A 21,443-nucleotide genomic window follows, 5' to 3' on the forward strand; every position below is an offset into this window, starting at 1 on the left:
TTTTTTTTTTATTGGGTCGGACTAAGCATACCTACATTGCACAAGCCTGTGCAGTGACAGAGTACCTAATAGTTAACCATAAACGTCCAATTCCTATGAAAGTATGAAGTCTATAATGGCACCGCCATACTTTGTCACTTCAAAGTTTATGCAAAGTCGGCTTAGAACAACTATAGGCACTCGTAGCTAGTACCTACTTAGGTAATTTTCCAGGTATAGTAGGTAACGAAGGGTTAGGTAAAGTATGCCTTTGCTAAAATTTGGGAAATATTTAAAGCAGGGATGCGAAACTCCTCGCTTCGGGCAAACTCTGCTCCATTCGGCTCAGCATTGCTCCGAGCAATTATTAGGGTTGGCACAACTTGACGTCCCTTTGCGTGCACGACCACAGATAAGATAATGACCTGAATTTTGACAACCCTAAATAGCCGAAAGGCCAGTGCCATATATTAGAAAGGGACATCATGGTTCGACCCTGAACCGCAGTCAAAGGAAGTTTCCTTCCTACAAAACCGAAGTTAGAAGGAACCTTCTATTTATTCTGTGCTCCTACCTAGGTAATTGTGTTACTGGTTTCAAATAAAACTCTGCATTATATTATTTTAATGCCTCTGAAATTACAGTTGACTGTACCTAACCGCCTTTATGGGTAAGTTAGTTACCTGTCAGCACAAGGTCTATAAACGTAGGCATATTGCTCATCCCAGCTTAATATTAAATTCCTTGGCTTGCATTCAGAAATCATCTTTCTGGACGCTAAGCGCTACTTGCACCATCCCACTAACCCGGGGTTGACCCGTTAACCCAGTGTCAAATTGTACTGGTAACCATGGTAACTCGAGGTTAGTAGGATGGCGCAAGTGGCGCTTCGCTAATACAGTCAAAAAAATATATTTGCGACCCATTTCGAACCTTGTCACAGTGACAATTAATATGAAAGTCGTACAAAGTACAAAAATGGGTGGGAAATTAAATTCTTTGACCGTAAAGTCGCCATCGGATAAATCGGAGCGGCCAAGGCGCTCACAAATATCTGAACACGCCTCTATTGATCAGGCGTCAGAGCGCTTGTTCAGATATTTTTGAGAAACTCGGCAGCTCCGATATATCTGATGGCGACTGTACCTAAAACAAAGCATAAGTTTGTACGTACTTAGGTACTTAATATCTGGGAGACCGAGCTCTGCTCAGAAAACATATTATAACTCAAAAATGCGCGTTTTCCCAGAGATAAGATCTAGTTACATCGATTTTTCGCCCCCGAAAACCCCCATATAGCAAATTTCGTCGAAATCGTTAGAGCCGTTTCCGAGATCCCCGAAATATTTAAAGCATACACATATACAAAAATTGCTCGTTTAAAGGTATAAGATATGGTTTTGTAATAATATTTGCAGCTGTGTAACCAAAATTGTATTGATTAATAATTAAAACTACCATCATAAATTAGTCCAGTCCACTTAAATAAATTCGTTAAAATCTATGACTTGACAATTAATAAGTTGTTTAGGTAAACGAGTCATCTAAATAATGAATAAATAAAACAATCAGGAAAATATAGATATAGTATATTTATTTTGCACTTCCCCGTTTCAATACAATATGAGATTTGTAGTAAATAGGAATGTTAGGTTTTGAAACTAAATTTTGTAAAATTTATTAATTACTGGTAACTCTGTATGTTTGGGTAACAATGAACGGACTTCAAAAGTTTTTGTAAATAAAAAGTGTCTAGTGTCTTTGATATTTTGGCACCTAAGATCCCAATCGTTTGCGCCATAGCGAACGAAACGGTAATGTCTCTCTATCACTCTTCCATATAAGTGCGACAGAGAGCTTTGATTGGCATATTGGCTAGGCCCTCTGAGATACCGTCTGAAAGTTTCCTAAATTGCGAAATTTCCACATAAAAAAAATTCGGAAACCTCATATTTTTGTATGCGAATCGAAATTTTCCATTTCTGTAATAAAATTTCCTCTTTTTCCTGTAAAATTTTCCTGAAATCTCCTAGTACTTTTCCAACTTTAAGAAACTTTTTTAGCAACGCATACCTGTAGTATAATGTTACCCAATCATTCTAAGTTTCCAGTAAATCATATACAGTAAGTGATATTAGAAGGTATAAAATATAGCTTTAGAGAAAATATAACATTTTTTTATATTTTTTCATGGGTTTCCCATATTTGCCACTCACTTATTATGACGTACTAATTATTATAACAAGTTTTGCTTTCAGCTTAGCACATCGATATGATTAAAACATTAATTTTAAAGCTAACATATGTTATACTAGTTTAACATCCATGGAATAAAATACATTGTAAATTAAATGATATATACATAATAATGTGTCATTTTCAACCAAAAGGGTACTTATTGTCGCTTGTCAGTAAGGCGCGATTTCCATATAACTTCAATTAGAGATCAACCTTATCGACAACCGACAATGTGGTACCTTTTAGTTGAAAACGTCACATATACTCTAGTAGTTATCGCATAAATATGATTTACTTACTCTAGCATTTTACTATACATTTCTTATAGATATTTTAATGTATAATAGTTAACGTAATAATAGAAACCGTAAATGATGTCATAGAAATTGACTATCCAGTTCATGTAATTGATTGATTCAGGCTTTATTTTGTGAAATTGTATAAGTATTCATTTTGTGAATTAAATAAATGTAAAATACTTATTTTGCTGTTGTCATTACTGAAAATCAGATAGCTACATCAAGTCTTGTTGTATAATATTCTAGGTCTAATGCGCTGTCTTTATGCGCATTTTTTTACGTATAAATTCAAGGTTCATTTTGGAATAAATTTACGTGCTCACTTTTGTATAGGAATGTTCACTTACTGTCTAATAACGACAAATTATAACGTAATAATACTTTTCCCAGGCCTTTGCCACAGGTGCATGGGGCTCTATTAGTTCTATTTAACAATATTTAATAATAGCGTGACATGGTTATTCATTAAATTTTGACAATATCCTTCATTAAACGCTTTTCAAGCTGCAAAAAGACATAAAGATCATCACAGACAGTCGGGAAAGATTGTCTGTGAATCCCGAATATCGTCCAGTCACACTGTGAGGCCCTATCAAAACCAATATACAACCCAAATTTCAAGCGAATCATTCAGACACTTCTGAAAAATCTATTATTATAGAAATACATATAAAGTTCAAAAGTCTCTGAATAAGCGTTAAGTTTATTATACTTAGGGATATACATAATTTTTACATACATTTTCAAAGTCCAGATCGCAAGCCAAAGTCGTCCGTTAAAGATATAATTTAGGGAAATAAAATTTCTCAATCATAGGCATAGGTTAAATAGTTTTTCTTGTCACTCTAAACCAGCCATTCTCAAAGCGTGTTGCGCGGAGCCCTAGGGCTCCGTAAAGCTTCTGTGGGAAGCGCGAATACTTAAAATACTTAATAAGAAAAAAAACAGCCCAGTTGTATAGAAGAGCTGTTTCTACACTCTTTTTTTTTGGGCTTCATCAAATATTTCGCTTTCCAAAAGGGTTCCGTCACCAAAAAAGTGACGCTGCTCTAAACTAATAAATTAATCGAATTTAAACTGTTGTGAGACATACTAACGCGGAGTGGCTCACTCCGCGATTTTGTCGCGTCGCTAAAAGTACATGCGGCCCACACCAATTTTGGTGTCTAGCCATAGTAGTTGCTGCGCACCGCTACGGAACGGAGACCTGTTCGCGCTTGCGCCACCTAGCGGCCATATTTGTCGTAATAGACGCGTTTTGTTAGAGAGTTAATTTTCTGTACCTAGTACTATTATTTATTCTGTGCCATTACATTAGCATATAATATTTATTTTTTATTGTTGTTACCAAATTAAATTATTCATTTACGACAAAACACTGAGAAATTTTATTTCATGATTTAATAGTTATCTATAACATAAAAATATGTTGTTGGTCATATTTATACATTCATATTCATAAAACATTACAAGCCTCAATTAGTTAATTTGTGTTTTATCCCTTTCTTCAAAATACATATGTCAAAAGGTCAGACTAAGACAAACGATTAACAGCTAATTAAGGCTAGTAGCGCGTTTATGAATAGAGCCAGACCAAGATAACCCTGCAGTGATTTTAATAGCATAGACTGTATTCATAGAAATTTGACGTTTAAAACAGCATTTGCACAGCGTGTGCTATCAAAATAGCTGCGAGTTCTCTTGGTCTGACTTTAACACCATTAAAATACTACTTTATCCTAATCCTTCGCTGAAATTAGAAGTCATCGCCAAGGAAAAAACATTAATGAAACTCGAATACAATAATAAATATCAACATATTTATATACCATTTTCCTCAAATTATGATGACTTTCTTATATAATTTTTAAGCGAAGTTGTAGGATTAAACCAGTGCCTAACTATATTTTTTACAAACACGACTAAAATAGTACAATAATTATTATGCTCTTACAGTTTTTGTAAATAACAGATCAATTGTTTGCACTTCAGATCATCATTAAATAATAAATAGATCAGTATTATTTGTATGAATAAGAGTTATTCGCCTTATTTATAGCCGTTCATATATTTTTTTGATATTTTGGATCCAAATCCACAAATTGTGCGTTTGTTTAAAAACTGAGAACAGCTAAATAATATGCTGTAGTAATTTTAGTACATTTTTAATATGATTTTTTAAAGTCTTTCTTATTAAATGACTAGAAGTAGATATAAGTAACATGTTAGTAAATACTGAAGAAGTTGATAATGCTACAATATCTTTGTTTTTTTTTTCAGATCTTTTTTTCAGATTTTTAAATACAATTATATATATTTAAACAAAGGAATGTTTGTTTTTCTTTCTTAGTCTTCGCAATTGGAATGCATAAATTAAATAATATGTCAATTTGAAATAATTTACAAATACATTTGGAATATCACGACAAAATAGCAAAATTAGAGTCAGAATCACATGTGGCTAAGAGGAACAAGTGTTTATAATGATGTGTGTACGCACGTTCTTGTTCTTTACAACAAAGGTGTATTATTTAGATCATTTGAACACCAGACCGGCTTAGCATTTCTGCGGTTGACTGTAGGTCTATCAATACCTAGTGTTACCCCGTGTAGAAGACTTTTCATAAAGAGGTAGGTTCTCATAACAACTACAATATCATACATTTGTTTAAAAGAAGGAGACGTATATTATATAGTTTACCATTCAGGCAGTGTTTCTACTAATGGGGGAAATTTTAGTACATAACCTATAGCCGTCCATAAGCCTGGCCTTTCATTCCATTGTATTATGAATCTTTATTGAAAAAATCAAAATTGCATTTGTCTTAGCTTGATTTGTGGGCTAGAGGTTAAAGGCAAAGTTGTTTTTGCCAGTTTTATGTTACTACAAGATTCGGGACGGCACATTATTTGAGACGTATGTACCTAGTACTAACGAGAGGTTTTTATTTAATATAAAATTCTACACCACTAAGTGAAAAGGCGCGTACCTAGGTCTAATTCAACAAAATTGTATACGAAAAAGGTACGAACTGAATACAACAAGTAACATTTCTTATTTTCTTTCCCTACTTTTCCGTCAAAAGAAAATAGGTATGACACTATTTATTATGTCAGTGGCTGAAAAGGATGCCAACCAACATCTTTTTCTAAACACTGACACGATATTTGTAAGACAGTTTCAAGAACAGTGATGTTCCTCATTTTTGCTATGTAAGATTTTTATATTTTTTCGCTATAGTTAAAAATAAAAATAGAAACTGAAACCTACTTTGTAAGTAAGTACGCGACCTCCAAATGATAGAATAACATATCACATCCTCCTAAGGCCCAGCCATACAAGATCAAAAGACCAAAATTGGCCAGTGAAATTTGAACCTATTATGTAGGAAATAGAGTAGTTTTTGTTTTGTTTTAAAATTGAATGAAACAAAACAAATGCAAAATTTCACCGAACTTAATAAGTAGGTAATATAGGAGGTAGGACCGTGAGAGGATATAACAACTTGTAACTAATCAATCCATTCAGCGTCATGATCGTTCCTGCACTGAATAGATCAAGATTTAGACTCACACATCAACCAGCTATGGCTACGCGAGATGAAGGCTTCAGTGAACGATGAGTCGCCATGAGTGTTCATATTTAGCACATAGCTAATTTAATTTTCAAATGCATTTAATGCTTTTTAGGGTAAAAACGGGACCCTATTACTAAGACTCCGCTGTCCGTCCGTCTGTCCGTCTGCCTGTCACACGTCACCAGGCTGTATTTAGTTTAAGAGCAACATAAATAACCATCTAGATTGATTCTATCATGTCGTCGGCCGATTCGTACTTGGGTCAAAATTGTTTTCGTTGTCTTGTTTTTTGTCCCCAAAAAATGTGACGGAGTGGAGTTTTTGTATCAGGTGAAATTTAGTTCTTAATTTTTCTCATTTAAAATATAATCTACAGCTAGCACACATGCGATAGCAATCGAGTTTTTCATTTATTTGATAGAAGACGGAAATACAAGCGTGACAGAGTGGTCAGAAACAAGACAACGAAAATAATTTTAAGCCACTTTCTTTTTATGCTTGTCGTGTTTAAATAGGTATTCAAATTAGACTTTGCAACGACATGAACGCGACATAGGCCTTTAGTAATTTTTATTACCGGAATCGGCAGTGTTAAGATTAAAGTCTTTTTCACATTATGCTACCTAGAACGTGGGTCGAGTACCGGTAAATTCACGAAATTGTGATCAATCTGTCATGCCAAGTGTGACAGTACGTATTAACGACATCTTTTTCCTATGAAAATGGGAAGGGGTCTAAAAATCGTAATTTTGTGTGATGAATGGACGACCCCGTACACGCTGCGAAAATTATGTTGAAGTTTGTCCTTAAATCTGCTCGCTCGCATTCCTTGGTAGCAAAATGTGAGAGAGACACACTCAACCAATTTACGTGTACTTGGAGTTGTCTTGGACAGGTATGCGGTTGAAGTTCTGCGGCGCGCGCGACCAGTAGTAGTAGGGGGGGCCGGCCGAGAAGCAGTACTTCTGGTCCAGGGGGGTGTCGCGCTCCACCCAGTACATTAGGTAGAAGTTGCACATCTCGTCCTTGTTCGTGGCGCTGGAATGGATAAAGTTCATTTGAAATACTAGTAATCTCGCCAAATCAGGAAAAGGCTTATCAAAGTCTACATCTGGAGCTGGAGGGTGTGAAACGTGGACAATGACACAGAGGGACAGAGAAAGACTTGAAGCCTTTGAAATGTGGTGCTGGCGGCGGATGGAAAAGATTAGTTGGACCGAGAGAAAATCTAACGAGGAAGTTCTCAACCTTGTGCAGGAGAGGAGGTCCCTGTTGCGAATCATTGAGAGCAGAAGAGGGAAGATGGTTGGGCACCTGTTACGACAAGACGAATTCATAAAAAATATTGTGGAAGGGAAAGTAGAAGGAAGGCGGAAGAGAGGGAGACCAAGAAGAACATACATGGATCAACTTAAGGAAAAGAAAAACGTCGTGTCGTATCAGGTGGTCAAACGAAAGGCTCAGGAAAGAGATACATAGAAATTGCTCCACCGACAAGAGCTAGGCTCTTAAATTAATGATGATGATGACGGATCTTGTATGGGGTAGAATATCGGGAACTCCTGGAGTCTTTCTCACTTAGGTACTAGATAATGATTTTATGAGACTCATCCGATCCTAACAGTATGTTCGTGAGTATTATTCATCACACACTTGGCAGCAACCATGTCTTCCTTGTTCCTTGTTAATGGGGTAGAACATCTGGAAGTTCTGGAATACCTGGAATCTTTCTCATTTACTAGATATTGAGACTCACCCAATCCTAACAGTGTGTTCGTGAGTATTATTCATCACACACTTAGCAGCAATGATGTCTCCCTTACTAATGGGCGAGGGGTCTTGTATGGGGTAGAACATCTGGGGCAGCTGGGGGTTCTTCTCGCCTATCAGGTTCCATTCGTCGCCCTGCTCGTTTTTACGGACCACGTAGCCGGTTACCACTTTTCCTGGAATGAGCAATGATTTGATTAGTTTATTGTACGATGAGCCATTCCGTTAATGTCTGATGTTCACTAATATCCTTCCAAGTAATAAAGTTTTATTGTCAAATGATCATAAGAAAATATTAAATCTATATTAAATAATTCAAATGGATGTTCGTTACATTCAAGATTGGATATGGGCTGTCATTGTAAAAATCATCCCAAAATCGTTTACACATCAACATCATTGTCTGGAAGAGACCGCTTTTAAGTGATAAGACCGCCTGTTGTTACCTCTACGTAATTGTCTTTATGTGATTCTGTACATGTATTGTAACTGTGTGAGCTGTACAATAAAGAATTTTGTATAGGGTATTTGACTGTATTAAAAATAAATTATTTTACACCATGAAAGAAATAAAGCACCAGAAGGTTAATAGAGAAACGTAGACAGCAGTTATTTTTAAACACAATTTCTATTTTAAAAGCAGTATATAACTATAAAGAGTGGTAATTTGATTGTGACGACACATGCAAGTGTTTCATATAAATTCCTTAGTAGAAAGTAGTTTTGACAGTTCGAAAAAAGAAACTGATTTGACTAGTAGTCAAATACCCTATTGTGTATCATTGGTAAACCGCACTAAAAGTAACTTTTAAAAGTCATACTTTATGTGCACACATCCTTAGGGGTTTTTGGCGTTCAAAAGTGTAAGAGAATATTTGTATATCGTATTTAATACATTTACAATCAAGTATTTAAAATAAGGAGCATTCCAATTGAATGTCGCTTACGAATGCTACTCCTTTACTACTTCTGAAAATGTTAAGAAGCCGATGTTTTGTCTGATGTTTCATGGCTAGGTTTTTTATTTATTTAACCAAAACATATCTTCCTAGCACAGTCACAAAAATAGTGAGGACTACCGCGACCCAAAATGAGTGTTGGCCTCCGACACGAGTACACGCCAGTCGTCTCGATCCTGTGCCATGTCCCGCCAGTTATCGGCATGGAGATCGCGCATGTCTACTCCAACAGCATCGCCCCAGCAATACCTGGGACGACCGATCGGTCTCCGCCCCACCGGGCGTCCCAAGTAACAATAACCTGACCTGACCTTTAAACGCCACGCCTATTGTGCGCGGTGCGTCATCGTGAATTTTGTCGGCAAGCATATTGGGCTTTAGCCGCGCGCGCCTCAGTCGGGCTAGCACATGATTAGCGCGAGAGTATCTGGCCGAGACACAGACGGGGACGGGTATCCCTCTTTAATTTATACAGTTAGTAAAAGGTAGTAGATAGGGTAGTCTATCTCGAGGCGAGATACTGTCGCGCCAATCATGTGCTCGGCCTACAGTTGACATCTTTCGCGGTCAAAGGATTAAAAGTTAAAATAGAGCAAACCTTAATCATTACTTACCGAGAGAATGAGTATGAGTTCGGAACGCGAAAGGATGGATGACTTTGTCCTCCGTCATAGTGCAGGCCGTCTCCATATGTTCCACCTTCTTAGGAGGAATGGCTCCGCTGGTGCCGAGCAGGAATACGCCGGCTTGGCGGGGCATCCTGCAATGGGAATTGAGCTGTGAGTCAAGGGGATAATGGTGAGTTTAGAACAGCAAGAAACACTTTTATACCACTTTATCGTTTATTTCGCATTGCGCAGTACTTTGGCGAAACATGAACAAGCTTTATGCAATGCGAAATGTACCCTAAGTCGAGGTGGTAAGATCGAGTTTTGATAAAAGACAACCCTCACAACAAGACCAAATCACGGCAATGGTGGATATGTACGATGCGACGGTCAACGTGAAACAGCAAATTCAAAAAATGTAGGCGCAAAGTTCAATTGGGATGTTAGAATCAAGATACTTTTGTATAAGTCGCAAGGTTTGCATCTTATGTGGATGTTTGTCTATATAAACGTAACTTTCAGACTTCGAAAACGCGAAACCATTTCGACTTTTATGTCTGCTAGTGGTATTAATTATTTTGATGATACAAATAACGTGAATACTTACTGTTCTTGTGTATACTTCAGAAGGACACCCGAGTTATCCGTTTTGCCTTCTGTAAATAAAAACAACAATGTCAATATCAACATCTTCATTGTTGCAATAACATAATCGCATCACTTCTTAAATAATTTATATTTGCTATAGTTAAACATATTGATATCATGTAAACAGAAACAATGTCAACAATACGTGTACATCGTTGACAACGAAAACATTAGTTAATAAATATAAAAACCGGCCAAGTGCGAGTCGGACTCGCGCACGAAGGGTTCCGTACCATTACGGAAAAAAACAGCAAAAAAACACGTTTGTTGTATGGGAGCCCCATTTAAATATTTATATTATTCTGTTTTTAGTATTTGTTGTTATAGCAGCAACAGAAATACATCTTCTGTGAAAATTTCAACTGTCTAGCTATCACGGTTCATGAGATACAGCCTGGTGACAGACAGACAGACGGACAGCGGAGTCTTAGTAATAGGGTCCCGTTTTTACCCTTTGGGTACGGAAAACTAAAAATGGTCCCTGCGGCGTAGTACCGAAGATGCTGGCAGCATTTCATCGCTGGATTGTTAAGCTGATACGTTGAGCGTGGAAGCTGCCAGCTCTTCGGTCGCCTGTAGCATCTGAGTACTTTCGACAGCTTTTTGAAAAGGCTCAGAGCGCCAGGGACCCACGACCAAGGCCCTAATCGCCGAATGGAGGAAAATTATAATCGGCGCCGAGACCTATGTATTTTTCAAAATAAGCCGTCCAAATATCGACTTTATTGCCCATGCGAGAAGATTTAAACTGAATTAACAGGACACGATTTATATTTACCTCAAATTGTTTAAACTAACAATGACAGGAAACTCTAAACGGTGTAAGTAATCAACAACTACGTGAACTGAAGCAGGTAAAATGTACGTCAGTTGTATTTTGTACTTTGTCAAATTGTACTTGGACAAGTACCATTTTCACCACAACCGAGAATACTACTAATGTCTATTAGCTTAAGTATCATCATGTCAATTAAAAACATGTAGATTTGGTTCACTTCACTCTGACTATGAGACAGAGAACTGTACAAAAGCATTGTTATCGATATCTCTGCATCTGTATTATACTCTAGGAAACCAATTATCATTTGTATGCTAAATGGTTTAACATAGCCAACGGTAAATACAACAGGAATTGTAAGCTAACGTATTTAGAGATTTTTTTTTTTTTTAATTCAGGTGAATTCACAAAGTCCTAATTCCCTGCCACCTTCTTAGCAATGGCATGACGAAGTCTTAAGTACCTTTACTTTTTACCGTTTCAAAAAATTTAATATGCGAAATAAGTTGTATAAGTGTACCTAAGCATAAGCATAATATTGACATCAACTGTACCTAGTAGGTATATAAAATTAACCGCTACCTTTAATTGACATTCTGGCGACCGCTTTTAGTGCCCTGCCGAAGTTGATGTTCCTTGGTCTGGGGTTCGAACCTCCGTAAAGGGCATTTATTAGTGTCGTGAGCGATATATAGCGATATATTACATAATATACGTCGTCAAATTATCACACGAGACTTATTGCGCCTACCGTGGAACTGTCGATTTGTGTAAGTAATACCTACTCGTATCCTAAGATATTTATTTAATTGTCTCCGCACGCATGTCTAAGAAAACTGTACAACTTGTACATCATTTTCTAATTTGAGTAACATGTTTGAACAAAAATTGATTTGTGTAGTTGTTCACTCAACGTGTTTCGATAAGGCGCATGGCATACAGCCATAAAATTTGATTACGTATTCCGTATTTAAGACTGCGTACAGCAAAATCAGCGAATAAGGCAGTCACCGTTTAATGGCCAGTGTTCACATTTCTCAATAAAAAAATATAATAAATGTAATTAAGTATTATCCCAAAGAGTGTGTTTACAATCTTGAAAATCTTAAATCTTTTACAATATAATGAATAGACTTTTGCAACGTTGTACCTAAAATGAGATGAACGAGTGTCAGCGTTTAGTAAAAATTGTATGAAAAAGTCGATGCTTAAAAGGATGACTCACGTTAGACCGGGACGTGTCCGGGCCGGAGCTTCCGGCGCTTCGTTTTCTATGGAAGGCATCACGTGATCACCTGTCATGTCATAAAAAAGTAAGCGCCGGAAGCTCCGGTCCGGACACGGCCCGGTCTAACGTGAGTCATCCTAAGTTATAAAATCGTGTGATTTTGAAAGCCAGATAACTGGGCTACAACCAAACAGCCTTTTGAGATATTCAATCGTAAATGTAAACTTTCGTAAAATTTCCATACATTCCATACATCTGTCAAAATTCTCCGTTGATTTAGATGCCCGCCGGGGTTCGTCAGAGCCGGTCGAGTTGCTGGACGTGAAAAATTGACATTTGATGAACAAATGATGATCACTTCACTTCACTTCACTTGTATAGACTAAAGCAACAAGACAATTTTATAAATCCGTCATGAAATACATAACAGTATAGGGGCATTAATAAAACTTTATTCGGTGTATTAATAGGCGCTTCATATAAATCATCCCATTTGTCCACGCTAGGAGCGTCTCAAGTATTGCGTCCACAATCTGAAATATGATAGAACTTCCACTAACCTGGGAACATCGACATGTAATGCACTTGAAGCACCAAGTACTTGATGGGCGAGTTCTTCCCGATTAGGAAACCGACTCCCTCGGGGAGCGTCAAGCTAGGAGCGTCTCGAGCCCATGCGTACACGATCTGAAATGTGATAGAAATAGCAATTTAGAGTTGAAGATTCTGTACAACACTTTGCGTAAGAGAATCAAAAGCAAATTTTTACGTTACAGACGGATATTATTTTAAGGGTTCCGTACCCAAAGGGTAAAAACGGGACTTCACTGTCCGTCTGTCCGTCCGTCTGTCTGTCTGTCACCAGGCTGTATCTCATGAATCGTGAAGCTAGACAGTTGAAATTTTCACAGATGATGTATTTCTGTTGCCGCTATAACAACAAATACTAAAAAGTACAGAACCCTCGGTGCGCGAGTCCGACTCGCACTTGGCCGGTTTTTTCAATACTTGAAACTCAAATAAGGAAATCACGATATAAATGTACCGGGGCCGTTAACTTAATATTTTGTCCACGAATGTAAATCTTTTGAAATGTGTTTGACTCAATTAATTTTTCGCATAAATGTATCTGTGTGAATACCTGAGATCCTGAGCGGCACGGGCTTGCAGTGTTGTACTGAGCGTCAATTTCATTGCTTGACATCTCACCACAACTCCTGTAAAAAGACAATGTTTACAATAAGGTCTACAACCAAGTTATTCTATTATCATTCTATAAATGGTATCCTTAGATTTAAGGACTGCTGCAAGAGGGACCTGATCTGCTTCGATATTCAACCTCACAATTGGGAGTCTCAGGCTGAAATGAGACCAGAGTGGCGTCGAGATCTCAAAGCGGGTGTAGACAAACATGACGAAGACTGGTTAGAGAACCTTAGGCAGAAAAGACTCCGCGCTGCTAGACCTCCTCCCTTGGGCTCTCATGTTTGTGATTGCTGTGGCAGAAGATGCCGCTCTGGTATTGGATTCTTCAGTCATCGCAGACGATGCAAACAACCTCCCCGTAACACCTGATTTTACCCGACGCTGCAAAAATCATCTGCTATAGATGTCGTGGCAATTATATGTTCCTAGTGTTATAATTTTGTAACTACAGCCGATACTGTCCCAGTTCATTTCTCCGGCGGTACCTATTATCAAACTAGACCTTATTGGGATAAGTTTATTTATAATGTGTAAACTATAGGTACTTAGATAAGCAAATTACGTAAATATATATCATCATCTTCCTCACGTTGTCTCGGCATTTTTGGTACGGCTCATGGGTGCCTGGGGTCCGCTTGACAACTAATCACAAGAATTGGCGTAGGTACCAGTTTTTTACGAAAGCGACTGCCATCTGACCTTCCAACCCAGAGTGTAAACTAGAGGCCTTATCGGGATTAGCCGGTTTCCTCCTCCTCCGGATTGAAAGTCGCACGCCCTTACCGCTAGGCTTTTAAGTAAATTATATATTAGATTGAATACCGAACGCTGTCCCGCCTGCATTATTTACAATATATATTACAGACGAAACATTATATCTCAAAGGCTTGTAAGATGTTTTTGAATTGATATTTTAAATACCGGTGTATTAGACCGGACATGGGACCAAAGGCTGTAAAGGACTCATCAACAATGGCCTTAGTCTATTGCAGACTATAGAAACAGTGTCAGGTAGGGCGACAACATTTTCTGTGGCTATGTAAGCCAATACGGGAGCGGCAAATACGCCCACAAGCATGGCAGTTGTACTGTGCCCGTGGCGGACAGATGTCGCTCTGATGACGCTTGGCTCGCTTACTAAGAGAGTGTCTTAAACCAAGCGTCATCGTGAATTACTACGCATCAACGCATCGTGTAAAGGACTACGCTGTAAGAAACTGGGTCATCTTACCTCCTTAACAGACTTTAAGTCATAGAGGACAGGTAAAATACTTACCAAACACTATCGTTCGAGCCTGGTTCTGAGCATCCATACAGCAGCATGTGATGGGCTGTGTGCATACTCGCGTTTGGTTCAAATCCCACTACAAAACAAACAAAATCATTACTAGGAGTATAGTGAATGCTTCATCTGTAGAGTTAAATATAGTAAATCGAACAGTATTACCATAACAAATCCTACACATGTATTTCTGCAAATAAACCCATCATCTTCCAAGCCGGGACAACGGCATTTTGCCATGGGAAAGAACCGCTTTGTATTTATTATCGGAGTACAATAAAGAATATTGTAGGTATTGTATTATGTATATCCTCTGCAACTTTTGCTGTTTACTCTGATACGGTTAAGCGGTCGGTATTTCCCCAGAAAGGGGAACCTCCATGCGTAACATTTGGCACTTCAATGATAGTTAATCGCTCGAGTAGGGTCATTATCTGTAATTTTAATTTAACCTCGGTCCAATTTTGTTAAACATACTGTTATCAAATCGATTACCCGCATTTTATTAATTTCTTTAAATTTTTCTTGTAGGTAATAAGTATACAGTGAAAACCAAGTTATAAATCAGTGCATTCGGGACCAGTTCTCTCACACATACCCAATTATTTTTACCTACTCACCTATTTTTATTACCTAAATAACGCTTTTAAAAAAAATGCAACTACTTAGGCAAAAATCTAGATGGATAATAGGTTCACAACGTTGTCACTGTGTTATTTAGAGGTAATTTAATTAAAAAACTTGCCGAGATAAGGCACTTATTTTACAGTAAATCTCTACGATGTCAAATGTTGATGCTAAAATTTTTCAGATGAATCACAGCAAGTGTAACAAGTAGGTATAACAACTCTATCGGCCCGATTCGAACAATGCTTATAAGAAGTCACAGTGGTACGATGTCGATCTGTCAGTGCCAAGTGACGTTTCTTGGTTGACCTGACTGACGTTTATCTGACATGTCACATGGCTATTCTTACGTTACATATACATTGCACGTGCCTCTCCTCCGCAAAAATCGGCAGACTGTTTTGTACAAAAAATTACAGACATGGCGTCTCCGTTTGGTTATATCCTCTAAGGAAAACCTCGTCCTATGAGTTATCGCACGCTGTGCGTTGTGGTTTGTTGTCGCTTGTATAAAATTTCCGCATCACACACTTCGCAAAATGCTGTCCTCTCTTCCTAGCTTAGCATAGCTAATATTTATTGCAAGGGTTATCAGATTGACTCACCTATGGAATAGCTTCTGTCTGGGAAGATCCGGATGGGAGTGCAGAGGTATAGCTCATCCTGTAATCATTCAATGTCAATTAGACATTAGAAATGTTTATTTGGATTCTTACGGGAAGTATTTACGTATACTGAGTTGTCAGTTAAAAATACTGCCTTTCTAAATTATTTGCGCTTTATATTTCTCGCTTTTAATCCCATTCAGAAATAATTTCATCGTTATGATGAAATTTAAAAAGAGATTATGTAGAAGAGGAAGAGGTACCTACAGTTACATATTAGTCTGTGCGGAAAAGAAGAGTCGTAGAATGTATGGGCTCCCTTACATTTTACGACTCCTCTTACCGCACAGACTATGTAACAGTAGGTAAAATGTGTAAGTACTAATGTACTTAAGAAATAAAAAACTTATCATTATTTTGTATTGTTATGTTATGAAATGTGTGCAGGACCGATATGGAATCAATGTCAAATCTCAAGTGCTCATTGGAAATTAATTTTTACAATAATTTTAAGTACAGACTTATATATAATTCTTGTATTATATTTTATTATAGACTAACAAGTGTTTGATGTTAGTCTCATTTGATGGAAAATTATGACAGGGCCACAAGACAAGTGTAGCTTATTGGGTCAGAAACATCTCCAAGAAATAGGCCTCCTTAATATTCCCTAAAGCTAGAGTCTAAGCTAATATTTGAATAAATCTATTATCACACATAATTTCAGATCTTTTCATGTTTACCCCGTATTTCATATGGAAAGCAGCAGTCCTGCTTTACTGTGTGGGTGTATTCATCAGTTTATTCGTTGTATGTCGTGATGTGACTGTCCAGTCATAACACGATATACAACGTATAAACTGATCAATACACCCACACATCCCAAGGCTATAAGAGCCATCACCACCCACGCATCGTTATCTGCCTAATAAAATCGTTCAATAGCTTTGATAAGGTTATTTTAATTAATGATTAGATGGTAAAGTTCAAAAGATAATGGGAGAAGCGGAAATTGATTTCTAAATTCTAAATTTCTAAGTTAGCGGCAAAATTGAACGAAATATTTAAGGGGACCCATGCCCCAATGACCTTCGATCTTATCTTAGTTTTCTAATGTTTTTTGTAGCTTATCATATTAACAACAACGGCTTTAAGCAATATAGTATCCCATATTTATTTCAAAGTTCATTGCTCTCGAGATATTTGGCATCAAAGTTGAACAATTTTAGGCCAAAAAACTGGTTTTCTGGCCATAACTTTTGTGTTAGTTTAAAATTAAAACCTTAGACAAATTAGAGACGTCAAAGACGAACCCAAATAATGTAGATTTCGTATATGTAAGATCTTTCACAGCAATCGAGATACGAAAAAAGGGTTTTAAAAAAATCCGGTAGACTAAAATTGAGATACAAGATTGAAGAAACGATAGCCGTTCGTCTTATAAACTCTATATCTATCGAGTGCAAAAGTAGGAAATACGATTCAAAACTTGTCAAAAATCGATAAGAACCTCGGAGTCAAGTGCCGATATTTATTTAAACTTTTCTAGCTACTTCTGCTGCCGACTGTACTTTCATAATTTAAAATTCGACACCAAAAGGTAGTCATAGTAAGAAGAACCATTTTCTTATTTCAAAGTAACAATGAAGTTACATCACAAATTATATTAATATTAATTATATATATTAATTTTATATTAATAAACAAATTACACTAATATTAATTATATACCTATAAATTAAGGGACAAACATTTAAGGCTATATCCTGAGACTGTATATGTAAATTTAAAGCACACTATACATTGAGATTTTAAAATAAAAATTCTGAAAACTCATAGGTTGATGTACATTCGCCATCAGATATATCGGAGGGGCCAAGGTGCTCACAATTATCTAAACATGCCTCTTTTGTCAAGGTGTTAGAGTGCTTGTTCAGATATTTGTGAGCACCTCGGTCGCTTCGATTTATCTGATGGTGACTGTACCAACATACATAAAACATAGATTGCCATTGGCTAATCAATTATATTTAAATAGCTGACATAAAAACTTATCAAATAAAATAAATGATTGTATCACATTTATTTTCCTCATTTCACACTTGGATGCCTATGATAATGATACGAACATTAAGTATGTGTTTTGGTAATGGTTATGTATGATGGCTGTGTTTTTATACCCAATTCCAAAACGAAATGATTCAAACTTACAGAGTATGCCTAATGAAAAATAATAAAGTTGAATTTTACAGGAAATCCATGACTTCCTACTAAAAGTATTTTCACCACACCAGCTCTTAAAGGCTCTCTTGATTGTTCAAAAACTGATGAGAAAGTTGCATTTTATCCACATGTTGGGTGAAGTGGTCAAATGCAAATTTTGAGTTGTTTCCTTATGTTAGCTGGCAGAATTGACTTGTAATTGATAATTTTGAATGATAAATATTTAATAACATTCATTTTGAATTGATTTGCTTTTGATTTTGTTTGATATTTTACAGTTAGTATTTTCCTTGTGTTGGCGTGGTGAAAATTTTTGTGTTTCACTTGGTAGCAAAATTTGTTTAACCCTCATGCCTTCAAACCCTCGCAACGCTCAAGATTCCATTTTTTTATTTTGGAATCTTTTGCTTGCTCGGGTATCAATATTGGGTGTTATTTTAAATATCTTTTTATACAATAAAGAGTTTACAACTACTAGGTTAAACAACAACTTTGCCCCCTTGTGAAACAGATAACTATTATTGACTAATATCAAGGGCCTGACACTCATTGATAGAGAAAGATAGTCTTATTGCGATTCCTATAAGAGGAAAGAGAAAATAGTGCCATGCTTTGTCCTTATCACCGACCAGGTTTTTTTTTCATGGTCTGGTTATGGCAGCATAGGTAGGAGGCGATGGCGAAATACCTAAATTTATAAGAGTGAAAGAGAAAAAGGATTATGCTGCCATACATTAACCTGTCAATACATTTCTCTTACCCCTGGTCGCTCGGTTTCATGTCTATAACTACTACACTATGTCTATGACTAATATTAATTATTGTCTATTGACTGGCTTAACCTCTTGTCTATGTATGATAAGGATCCTAATCCTGACTGAATTGTTAGTCATCTTGAATTTTATTTGAGAACTGTTTTTAGGGTTACGTACGTAAGGGTAAGAACGGGACCCTATTACTAAGACTCCACTGTCCGTCTGTGATAACGGTACCTGTAGTAACCGTGATAGCTAGATAGTTGAAATTTTCACAGATGATGTATTTTTGTTGCCGCTATAACAACAAATATTAAAAAGTACGAAACACTCGGTGGGCGAGTCCGACTCGCACTTATCTGGTTTTTTCTGCTCCTTATGGAACAACCAAGATTTTAGACCGCTACACACATACGAAAGTTTAATGGATATTCAAATGATAATAATAGAGAGCATTACTGATAAGCTTCATAAATTATTTTTTTAACAATTGATCCAGTTGTGTAACAGAAGTAATAATAAAAGACAATGTGAAAGAAATATGAGTATCGGGATTGACATGTGAGGATTTTTGTTTCTTTGTCAGTATTGGGGAGTCAAGTGTTAGGGTTGTCAAGAAACTTCAATTAACCACTTTTTTTATTATTATTTAGCTTTATCCCACATATGGGTCCCCAAGGGTATAAGCCTCCTCTATTTGTCTCCAACTCTCTTTGTCGGTGGCAACATCCATCCATTTTTTTTAATTAATTACTTTTTTAACAATTAACCACTAGCACAGAATAAATAATAGCACTACCGTACAGAAAGGAAAACTGAAGTTTGACAGCGGTTCAGGGATGAATCATGCTGTCCCTTTTTAATATATGGCACTATCCCTTTTGACTAATTCAAGCCATTATCTTATCTGTGGTTGTGCATGCAAAGGGACATCAAGTTGTGTCAACCCTAATAATTGCTCGGAGCAATGCTGAGCCGAACGGAGCTGAGAATACCCGAAAAGAGGAGTTTCGCACCCCTGCCACTATAGAAAGCTAGTTAAAAGTTTGGAGCTGGGCAGAGGAAAGGGAATTTAACATGAAAATAAAGATTTTTTTTTAATAGAAGAATTCTTTGAATGAAAAAAAAAAATTGACTTCACTTCAGTTACCATCTTTCTCACAGTAATGCAAAACAGAGCTATAATAATAATTATTACAACAACATTGAATCAAATTACAGAACTATAGTTAACACAAGAGAATTATAATTTTTCACAGGCCTTAAAAATCTGTTATTAAATGAAGAAATGTTCTTCTTTAAAAGTTTAAATGTAGTACATACAGCCAGGTGTGTAAGAAATGTTTTAAAAGTTTTTCACTGTAATATTTTATTTTCACTGAAATAAAAATTTATGATAAGTTGACATAATTATTATCATAATGTTGCTGTAAATCATTTGACAAAAATTATCGTAAATTAAATTTAGTTTATTGGACGGGTATAGCAAATATAACTTTTAATTAAATGTTCGGCGAATTAAAAACCAATAACAAAAAATGAAAAAAATCCAATACGAATTTGAATATGGCCTTGATGCAAAGTTTGGTTGCGAAATATTTAAATTAAGAATTAATAAAGTTTTATAACTTACCCTGTGTGGATAGACATTAGGCATTAAAAGCTCGTACGTTGTCGTTTCGAGACCGAAAACTTTACCGCAATTTCCAAACGCACATAACAGAACAACTAATTTAATCATGTTAAAAGTAATTTAAAAAGCAAACAAGCAAGTCGGACGCCGTGCTGACCACGTCCTGTCTCTGAGACTAAACTAAATGAACGCGCGTCTGGCGAAACGTTGTTATGATAATTTTGTTTGATCCGCGTTGTTTGGTCAGCGAATCGTGTCTACACGGCAAAAGCTACAAGTGTTTATACGGAACTATTTTTATCCGCGATCGATAATCGCTGCGAACGTCATTTGTGTATTGCCAGTCTACTTACAAATCTTATAATAGAGTACTTTCCAACTAGTCAAATCAGCTTCTCTTTTATATGGAATTTATATGAAAACGAGTATAGTGACGTTACGGTCAACTCGCCTACTTTTGATATTTCTATCGGATTTATTAAATAGAAATTGTGTTAAAACAAGAGCATTAGCACGATTTCATAGAATATGTATTGGCAACACTTTTCCGTTTAGAAATGAGACGAAGTATGAAATAAACATGAAATAAGATTTTTAAATATGATATATTAAACAAAAATGCCTCAAATAATTTCCTTAAAACAAGTTTTGTTTTTGTTGCAAATTATATCATTTTGCTTTTATACTTTGAAATTAGTTTCCTTAATAAAAGCTCTGAATATTACTGAACGTTGCTGAATGTCTACAAGTTACTCGGATGGACAATAGATGTCACTAGCTGTACAAACCGTGAAAGCCGATGTGGGCGACATGATGGCGACGTGTAACACGATAAATATAACAGATGGCGTTGTTAACCACAATTTAGTTTTTGCAAAGTTTTTGATTTAAAAGTTGACCAAGTATTGTATGGGTTACCGTGGCCTTACCACCTCACATAAATGAAATGTTTATACCTACTTGATAACTATTTCTGGTTTAGCTTTACTAATATATTTCAATTAAAATATATGATACAAAACTAAAC

General features: G+C 36.5%; 1 protein-coding gene and 1 long non-coding RNA gene across 2 annotated transcripts in view; one reads left to right on the top strand and one right to left on the bottom strand.

Annotated features, from left to right (window-relative positions):
- LOC134756052 (uncharacterized) overlaps positions 1–21,443 on the top strand; it is a 297,991-nt gene that overhangs the window by 106,090 nt on the left and 170,458 nt on the right. The window lies entirely within an intron of this gene.
- LOC134756036 (peptidylglycine alpha-hydroxylating monooxygenase) lies at positions 1,553–20,743 on the bottom strand. The gene is made up of 9 exons (XM_063692807.1): positions 20,417–20,743; positions 15,806–15,863; positions 14,568–14,655; positions 13,227–13,302; positions 12,646–12,772; positions 10,039–10,087; positions 9,438–9,583; positions 7,851–8,040; positions 1,553–7,132 (listed from the first exon to the last, which is right to left on the bottom strand). The coding sequence occupies exons 1-9, from the start codon at positions 20,522–20,524 to the stop codon at positions 6,961–6,963; spliced, it is 1,014 nt and encodes a 337-aa protein (XP_063548877.1). The 5' UTR covers positions 20,525–20,743; the 3' UTR covers positions 1,553–6,960.

Source organism: Cydia strobilella, chromosome 3 (assembly GCF_947568885.1).
Source record: "Cydia strobilella chromosome 3, ilCydStro3.1, whole genome shotgun sequence".
Lineage (NCBI taxonomy): Eukaryota > Metazoa > Arthropoda > Insecta > Lepidoptera > Tortricidae > Cydia > Cydia strobilella.